The sequence below is a fragment of the Benincasa hispida genome, chromosome 4 (assembly GCF_009727055.1).
Source record: "Benincasa hispida cultivar B227 chromosome 4, ASM972705v1, whole genome shotgun sequence".
Classification (NCBI taxonomy): Eukaryota; Viridiplantae; Streptophyta; class Magnoliopsida; order Cucurbitales; family Cucurbitaceae; genus Benincasa; species Benincasa hispida.
This window is the reverse complement of record NC_052352.1, coordinates 64,120,682-64,130,197: the sequence shown is the minus strand read 5'-3', so window position 1 is coordinate 64,130,197 and position 9,516 is coordinate 64,120,682. Positions and strand designations below refer to the sequence as shown.

The 9,516-nt window shown below is 33.4% G+C and overlaps 1 protein-coding gene across 3 annotated transcripts; it reads right to left on the bottom strand.

The window, feature by feature from the left end:
• Nucleotides 1–1,563: 1,563 nt before the first annotated feature.
• Nucleotides 1,564–7,015, bottom strand: LOC120076604. Of its 3 annotated transcripts, XM_039030482.1 has the most exons (5): nucleotides 6,315–6,437; nucleotides 6,159–6,201; nucleotides 5,843–5,958; nucleotides 3,433–3,673; nucleotides 1,564–3,136 (listed from the first exon to the last, which is right to left on the bottom strand). In XM_039030482.1, exons 2-5 carry the CDS (start codon nucleotides 6,174–6,176, stop codon nucleotides 1,793–1,795), a joined length of 1,719 nt encoding a protein of 572 aa, XP_038886410.1. In that variant the 5' UTR covers nucleotides 6,177–6,201; nucleotides 6,315–6,437; the 3' UTR covers nucleotides 1,564–1,792. The 3 variants fall into 3 exon arrangements, with proteins under 3 accessions (XP_038886410.1, XP_038886408.1, XP_038886409.1); XM_039030480.1 differs by lacking the exon at nucleotides 6,159–6,201 and having other exon boundaries at nucleotides 6,315–7,015; XM_039030481.1 differs by having other exon boundaries at nucleotides 6,159–6,455.
• Nucleotides 7,016–9,516: the final 2,501 nt, after the last annotated feature.

Below are 9,516 nucleotides of genomic sequence, written 5' to 3'. Positions count from 1 at the left end.
GATTCTTTTTTTGTTACATTTTATTTATACCCAAGTTCAAAAATCATTTGCTCATTTCAATTTTATGCAACCATTATTTTCTCCAACATTTTATCGTAGTATTGATGGAAATAGCCTGATGTAGTTTATATATTTTTCTGATAAAATGTAGTTTGTAACTTAAATTATAGAAGTTCTAAGTAAAGAACTAATTGCAATTTAATATAAAAAAGTATTATATAAATAATTAAATAATATCTTATTCAATCATTATAGTTAAGCCACGGCAAATCTTGTTTGAACTTACCAAACAGTATTAGTTTCTTTTTTATGTTTCTAAAATTTACCTAAGACTAATTTGCTTCATACAACAGTCGATTTGTTTAAAAACACAGTTACCAATAATTATTTTAAAAGATACAGTAATCCAAAGTGTAATTTTAATCTATTAAATCAAACAATAATGAATTATTTACAATTGATATAAAATCAAGACAGTAAATGGTGAATGAGAATTTAAAGCTCGAATTTTAAAGGATATAATAAAGATCAATTAAGCTAAAATCACTTTGGCGTGTACCACGTAAAGTTAGAGTTAAGTCTATGAAGTTTAAAGATTGTATATTTTTAGTTTCAAAAATGTATGATGCTTATTTATTAACATGTCTTAGAGGAGAAAAAAGGACAGAATTTCAGTTTTTTTAGGCTTACGTAACTCGATAACTCTAACAAGTAGCGATATATATGTACTTCACACGCTTTCCAGAGATAAGTAATCTGGAAAGCAAATCCCCACCTTAAAGTTACTTGGAGGAGGACTGGACTTGTCTTCAAGATAAAGAATCGGTGATATTACTATCTCAACTCATTTGTTATCTTTGTTTCTATTCTAATAATATGTTCATGGATAGTACCAATTCTTTCTTGCTGCCTCTAGTTTTCCAAAGAAAATACAATTCTTGAGTTCACCAATCCTTTTCTTGCACGTTCCTATAAGAATTTTCCATCACCATTCCAAATAATACAGATTACATCCAGATCTGTATAATATTAAACCCAATAGGATTCCATTGGTAACGTATCACAGCCTGAATCTGAAACCAATTCTGATTTGTTGACTACCATAGAAAGGGAAAAGCACAGGTAAGTTCCCATCACTGAGGTATTTGAATTCGGTAGATATCTTCCTAGCATTTTTAAATGGCAGTTTTTTAGTGCAGCTCCAGTGACAAATGATTTAAGCGACATCAGTTTAGAGGACGTACCCTCCCTTTTCTTGATCTTATCAAGCCCTTCACGCAAAAGATTAGAAGAGAAGTCTTTTGGCGGGCTCCATTTTCTTTTGCTTCTTTTTTCTTTATAAGTTGGCGTACGTTTTGTAAGATTTTACTTGATGAAATTCTTGAACAGCCGTGGATATATATATAATAAATGAATGAGCGAACGAATTTTGCTGCTTCTAATTACAATGCGCATCCCTAACATACTGAATATGAATAAGAACAAGAACGTTTTAAACCTAAATAATAAGCCTTCTTATTTGTGAACAAAGAAAATCGCATGCACCCACAAAGAGTAACGCAATGCAAGAACGAAATCGGAAGGCATTGATGGGAATAAAACATGAACATACACTAAGGCAACAAAACTAGAGACGTACAGAACAAAAAACGAACTCACCAACCTCTTTTGGTGAACTACACTAATTATAACTCGAAAAACAGAAGGCAACATATCTACATATTAGCAGACGGCAACAAAAGCGACCAAAGATCTACAAAGAAGAAATGAATGTATGAAGGTAAAATTTCTATCAACCAGACTTCCTTTCCTTCGAGTGAGATGGGGAAAGCATATCATCGCCATCCAAATAAGAGCTTTCTGAATCACAGCTGTCATCGGAATGGCCATTCAAACCGTCAATGTTAAATCTCTTCCCTACATGCTCACTTGTGGATTGCCCTGAAAGTGAAACAATGCCTAGAGAAGCAATGCTGTTTGCAATTACATCAATGTCTCGAGCATTACTGTACAGACCACGGCTTCCAGTCAAAAATAAACTTTGATTTGCTTCAGAATCTGTTAGAACAACCGGGAGTACATTCATCAATTGAGAGTTACCCGGGCTTGAGCCGCTGATGAGCAGACGCAGTGTCTCTCTAGCATCCTTTTCTACATCAGTAGTAGGTATCATTGGATTGACGAGTTTAGGATGCAGTGGCGGAATGGAGGTTGAAATGGTAGGGCCAGCACTAACAAGGTAGCCTGGACCCGAAGAGCAAACATCAATTACAGGAACATGAACAATAGGATCGCAGAACAAAGGAGTGAAGGTCGGGATCTGCTGAGAGGTTTTCAGAGGCAAACGGACCAGTGGCTCCGGAAAGAGAGCAGGAAAATCCACCGATGGAGAATCAACTAGATTTAAAGGTGATATTGGGACAGATAAGTTCGAAGGTGTAGAAGCTGGTAACATCGAAGGAAATGGCGGAAGAGAAGATGCACTTATGGATGGGATGGGAAGTTGATTAGATTCTTCTCTTCGCTGCAGAATTGAGGATGCACCCGGACACCAGCAATAGTAAGGAGTAAAGAGAGGTGAAACCACACAAGGAAGAGATGAACTTGCGGGAATTGGGGCAGCTAATTTCCCCAATGATTCCAAAAAGTTTGATGGAGATAATGGGCAACTTGAATCTGCAGTTTGAGTTTCAGAATTCAAACAAAATGCATCAGTGGAAATCGATGATGCTACAATATGGTTATCTAAACCCAAGTTCTCTCCACGTCTCCTGAATTTTTCCCTAGCAGCATCTCTTAGAGAAAGCAATGTCTTAGGCAGGCCTTCTTTAAAGGAATTCAACCTCGGGCTAAGACTACCCTGGTGTGCAGAATTTGCTTTAGTTGCTGGACTACCAGAATTTCTTGACCGCATAGATTTTGATGACACAGATGATTGTCCACAATGAGATGAATGAGATGACTCTCTAGTGGTGTCTGCTGAAGAGTGCGAGTCTGCAGAACTTGCTGGATGGTGGTTAGCAACAGTTGACTCCACAAGATAGGCACGAAGGCGTGTTGCAAAGCAACCAAGACGTGATTCACTGATTCCAGTTAATTCAGAAATAGAAGGCCTCCTCTGCAGTAAATCTTTCATCTGTGATACAGGATAAGAGACATAAGGAAATATTCAACCAACCAAAACACAATTGTTCTAAATATATATCCAGTCATAACATTAGGAAACCATCATAATAAATAGTGTCAATTCATAACACTACCACAACTCATGAAAAAATAAATCGCACAAAAGCTTCACATTTTTCCCCTTCCAACATGATCTTTTCACGAGTGAAGTGTTAGAAAATGTCAATTATTCATATTACTTATTGAAACTGAAATTTACAAAAAAAAAACTACTCATCATTATCCTCAATACAGAAGTACAAATACCTTCAGAATTAGTTCAGTTCCCAAGAGCTTTGATTTCTCTGAGCACCAAAAATAGATATTTTGATCATTTGCTTTGATAACAAATGAACGGCCAGAATTATCAGATTCAATCTCATCGATTGTAATGGAAGCACTTGACGATCTGTTACTCAGAGTGAATAATCTCTCTACCTGGCCATTATCCCCAATGAATGAGAGTCGAAAGTCAGATGATGGTACAACCATTAGATTTAAATTTCCCCTGTGATGATTGACAAAATAGATCTTTTAGAAGTGGGAAAAAAATCCTAGACAATAAATCAAAATCTTAACAGTAGAATCTAAATTCCTAAGAGAGGTAAAAGAAATAAAAATGAGAGAAAAAATTGTGGAATACAAAAACCAAAAAACATCCATAAATTTCTGAAATGAAAGAATCAGATAGCAAACTTGAATTCAAATTCTATCTCGTTTATTTAGAACCAAATCCTCAACAATATTTGAAATTTCCTCACCATCTAAAATCAATTAATCAATTGAAATAACTTTTTACTTCACTGCTAAGTACACCACTAATGACACACACAAAAAGCAACTGAACACAAAAAAATAATAATACAATCAATAAATAAATGTAGAAAGATACTAACGACACTTGACATCCTGAACAAGGTTCAACACTAAAACGGTTAAGACGTTCCAATGATGAAAGAATCACTTCAATTAAAAACCTTAAATTTGATTTAACTTTAACAATTAAAAATATCGCACAATCTATAGAGTTTATATGACACGACACTAGGTACAAATATAAATCAATACTAATAATTAATAATTAAATCTAGAATTTCTTCAAGAAAGAACCAAATCATTACATTTTTTTCATAACAAACAGTTAGGCTCCCAGTGGTCAATACAAAAGGATTCAGCATAAGTTGAAAAGACAAGATAAATGGAGCAGGGGAAAAGTTCCAATGCAAAAGGACACTTGACATCCTGAACAAGGTTCAACACTAAAACCTGTCTCTTATACACATCTAGATGTGTATAAGAGACAGAAACAAAGCCATACTAATAATTAATAATTAAATCTAGAATTTCTTCAAGAACCAAATCATTACATTTTTTTCATAACAAACAGTTAGGCTCCCAGTGGTCAATACAAAAGGATTCAGCATAAGTTGAAAAGACAAGATAAATGGAGCAGGGGAAAAGTAACGAGTTGCTCTGAACAGTTAGAAGTTAGAAGAATAACAGAATACAGCATATATAACACCCATTCCAACAATCCCAATTTAATTACAAGTTGCAACCCTACATAACTAAAAAAACAGGAGCAAGCTATTATTATAGTATAAGAGCATGAAACTACCTTTACTTCCTCATAATTCAGAGATCATAATAGAAAACGCCCACTTTACCTACAAACCAAAAGATATATTTATTTGGAAGAATGAACATTGTTGCTATTAGTAGGCTAACATGTAGAGTCCTAAATCTGAAAATTACCACTGATTACGCACTTTCAAGTAAGATTATATGGTTATACCATAGAATTAAAAGCACTCCTAATTAAAATCCTAATTAGACCCCATCCCCCAAAAAATGATCAATAGACCAGAGGTAGAAATACAGTCACGAGAAGACAAAAGAGTATACATGGGAAGAAGAAAAAGCATAGAAGCTACCCCAGGGCAGCATAGGGACACACCCTACATGTGTTGTGGCAGTTGTTATCATATTTGATTCACCAGGTGCTATAGAGCCAATATGAAGTAAACAAAGATGTATAATGTGAAAGTGCGCAATTACAACAACGTTATACACTCAGCATTTCTTGTAAAAGTAGAAGAAAATACTCTGAAAAAATGAAAAAAAAAAAAATTGTTTACAAAAAAAATGCAACAAGAACCGTCCTAACAATCACCTAGTCAAGTAATATTAGTAAAGCAACAATTTGAAATCATACAAAGTCAAGCAAGAACCAAATATATTTTACACAGAAACAGGACAAGGAACTCAGAGTCTATACATGCATTAAACAGGCGAATCCTACGCACTAACAAAATAGAAACGATGGTGCCAAGTCTTCTTATATATCATATCAAGAGATTGGATTATAAATGGATATTGCAAATTAGGCATTCTAAGTTGCAATTTAGAAAATGAAAGTCAATTAACCTTCTCCCGAATCAAACGAATTTAAACATCAGCGAGTCAAGTGGCATAAAAAAAATTCTCATCCCTCGCCCTATAATGCTATTACAGTGTTCTAACATAATAAACGCATCAAAAAATAGCGAGAGAAACAACCAAGTAAACATATGCATTCCTTTCTTAGTTATTTGCTTCTGATCAGAGTGGCACTCATTCATATTATTCAAGGATAATAGAATAGGAAAGAGCAGAAACAATCGCATGAAATGATTACCTAGTGGTCGTAGGGCAAAGGAGGCTTCCTTGCTTGTCAATTTTGCCAACACGAATAGAGACGAGAGGTATACAGAAACACCTCGCTAGAATGCCAACTTCAACCGGCTCGAAATGCTGAGTTACGAAAATGAAGGTGGATCGCATCAGCGAAAAGGAAAAATGAAAGACGCGGAACTAGACACTGCAAAACCTAATAACACCAGTACTACAGAGTGAAACAGAATCTAGAACGACGGAGGGAAGGCCACCAAATTGAAGCGACGAAAATGAAATTGAAAAAAAAAAAAAAAAATCGTTCAATCTTTTTTACTCACGCCAAATATAGATTCCATGCCATCTCCATCGGCACCAGGAGTCCTATGTAGAACCGCAGAACAAGCATGGAATATAAAGCAGCGAATTATCGTTGACAATTAAAAATCCGCCATATATTAAAACTTAGAATAATCAATACATATTTAAGCACAAACCTGACTCAATTGAGCAAGAAGACGATCTTCCGCTATGCCGCTAGACGTAGTCATCTTCAACAACGGCTTCAACCTTTCGTCAGCCCGACAAGCGCCCATGACTTGCATATCTAGCGCCTGAAGCCACCGTATAACCCTATCTTCCCGATCGCTCTGTTGAAGCAACAGATCGCCATCTCCTTCATCAACAAGAATATCAGTCAGCCGCTCCGTAAGGTTAATCTCCCTCGTCGAAGCATGCGAACCTCCAGAAACCTCAACAGCATTCGAAGAAACACCGCCAACGCGAGATGAGTCCCCGAATTCTTCAACGTTATCACGATCGGCGCCATCGTTAACGTTGCTGGCGATCGATTCTTCTTTTCTAGGGTTTGACATCGAGAAACCTAAAAACTTTCGTAAGAATATAGAAAAGAAATTTGAAGATTATTGCAAGAAGATTTAAAATCCCGAGCTCCTCCTCGCACCGAAATTCACTTCCAAATCAATCCTAACGCCTCAAACACCAACGAAACAAATCGGAAAAGAAGATTAAATCGAACAAACAGAAATCCGAGAGAATTTTACAATCAGAAACGAATCAATCGTAATCCAGATGGAAAGGAAGCGGTACAAGGAATCGCTATTACAATCGCAGAGGAGGAAAATGAAGAGAAGAAAGGAAGATACGTTGCAATGACCGACATATATAGAAAGGATTAGATATTTTGTTGTGTGCGAGATAAAACGGACCTGCCTTGCGGACTTCAAGGGTGATATAAAATTGAGAATATAAAGTCGGTTTAAGATCCGGTGGGTATTGCAAAAGCCCACGTCAGCCGGGCCCCACACAGTGTAGGGTTTACGGCCATCCGAAATCCATCCAGCGTTTTCGGTGGGGCCCAACTGCCACGTCATTTCTTATCCGTGAAACTGGCAAAGGCCTGTTGGGCACGAGTGACTGACGAAGCAACAACAAATTGCGTTACAAATTTCCTTTTTTTTTTCTTTTTTCTTTTTTGGTTCACCAATAATTGAGTATTTAAATTATTGTTTTCATAAAACCAAAAAAAGAAAAAGAAAACGACGTAAGAAAATGTTAAAAATTGAAGGTATCAATTACTTTATTTTCTTTCAATTTTTTTATATTTTTTAGGCTCCATACAGAAAATATATATTTTAAGTTTTTTTAAATTGACACGTCGATTTTTAATTGGATACAATAATAACTACACCTAAGTTTTTTTCCTTATTAATTAAGATGGAAAAATCTTCCTATAAAAGTTTTTTCCTTATCTTGTCTATCAATATTTTTTTCTATACATAATTTGATATTTTTTCAAAATTTAATATATTTTTCTTTTTAAAAAAACTCAATATATTTTTATTAGAGAAACACATTCTTATCTCTAACCTTATCAGCTTGCATCAATTGAAGTTTAGATTTTTAATTCCACTAAATTTGACCTTTGAATTTATATATGTATTACAAATTTTACTATGAATTCAATTTTGGTTAATTTGCGTTTAGTTTATAGAAAAAAAGTATAAAAATAATCATAAATTCATTAATTTCCATTAAATAAAATTTTGTAAAAAGATTTGATCAATGCATAAATTAACTTTTGAATAATTATCAAGTTTTGTAAATTTCAGCTCTAATGTTTTTTTATTCCTTTAAAATTTTATCTAAGATTTCACATTGTAAATTTGGGTTACTCAGTAAGGATTAAAATTACAATGATATTGGTTAAATTGTAATATTTATCTAAATTTGAGTTATAATTTGATGGAATTAAAAAAGGAAAATTATTTCAAATGGAAAATTTGTTGAAAATATTTATAAGATATAACAAAATTTAGAAATAGACACGGATAGAAGTTCTAAAAATTTTTATTTTTTATAAATATTTTGGTTTATTTTTTTTATTTAAAAACAACCCATTAAAAAATTTCGATTAAAACTTGTCCAAATTAACAAGGGGTTAGTTGATGTTAAAACAAGGTTAGTTATATAAGGAAAAAAGAAGTTTGAGAGTTGAAACTTTTTTTTATTTTCCTTTTTCTTTTAAATTGGGCCCCGCGCTAAATATAATATAAGCTAAAATTAATTAAGGGTGTAATAAGCCAAACCGACCTAGCTAGTCCACAGCCCCCTTCTACCCCCACTTTCATGGTGATATTTGCTCTAACTTTATAAAATAAATAAATGGCTTAGTTTGAACTATTATATATACCTTTTTATATAACTACGAAATTGGAGAATAATTCTCCCCAAGTGAAGAAGAGAAGCTATTAATAAAAAGGTAAATATTATTTGACATTTACGTTTTTTTTTTTTTTTTCCAAGAGGTGAATAACAAATATCTTCATTTTTTTTTCCAAATTCTATTATTTTTTTAATAAATAAATTTACATCTTTTTCTTAAAAAAAAAAGTTTTTAAAGATAAAAAAATAAACTAAAATATTTACAAAATATAGCAAAATTTTATAACTTTCAATGATAGATACTAATAGACTTCTATCAATGTCTATCAGTCTATCAACGCCTGTCATTGATAATTCGAAAATTTTGCTATATCTTGTAAAAAAAAGTTTTTTTTATAGCGGCTCACATTCTTCAATTTCCTAAACCATTAATCTTCACCTAGAATCATGGTTTCTTATGCAAAAAATAATTTTCTCAATTTAGACTTTTGAAAACAATGTTTTTTTAATATATATTTGTGTTTGCACACAAACATGTTTACTTGCTCAAAAAACTCCATTCTCAAGACAGAACAAATTAATAAACTAACACTATCTTTGTTTTCGAATTTTATTTTATATAGTTATCTATTATGTGAATCTAGATCCTATAGTGATTGTGTGGTTTGGAGGGAGAATGCTTATGATATACTAGCTAACTAACTATATTGAGAAAATTATACAAACATTGCTTGTATAACTAATTATATTGAAAATCTCACACCTTTATCTACTAAGATTTTGCATGTCAATGTATCCTCCAACTATTTTTCAAACACATCTATATCATCGTCTTCGATATCTATTCCTCCTCCCTTCTCCTTATTAGTGAATTCGAGTTCTTCCATATGTTTGTATAATATAAGCATTCTCCCTACATGGCTGGTTACAAGAAAAGAGCTCATGTAGGGAGAATGCTTATATTATACAAACATATTGAAGAACTCGGATTCACTAATAAGGAGAAAGGGGAGG

What these genes read in the sequence shown, in the direction of transcription:
- LOC120076604 (XM_039030480.1), bottom strand. Translation starts at nt 6,692, where the DNA reads ATGTCAAACCCTAGAAAAGAAGAATCGATCGCCAGCAACGTTAACGAT. An exon ending in CTTTGCCCTACGACCACTAG is followed by an intron (nt 3,674 to 5,842) that starts GTAATCATTTCA and finishes CAATCATCACAG; the next exon opens with GGGAAATTTAAATCTAATGG. An exon ending in GAACTGAACTAATTCTGAAG is followed by an intron (nt 3,137 to 3,432) that starts GTATTTGTACTT and finishes CCTGTATCACAG; the next exon opens with ATGAAAGATTTACTGCAGAG.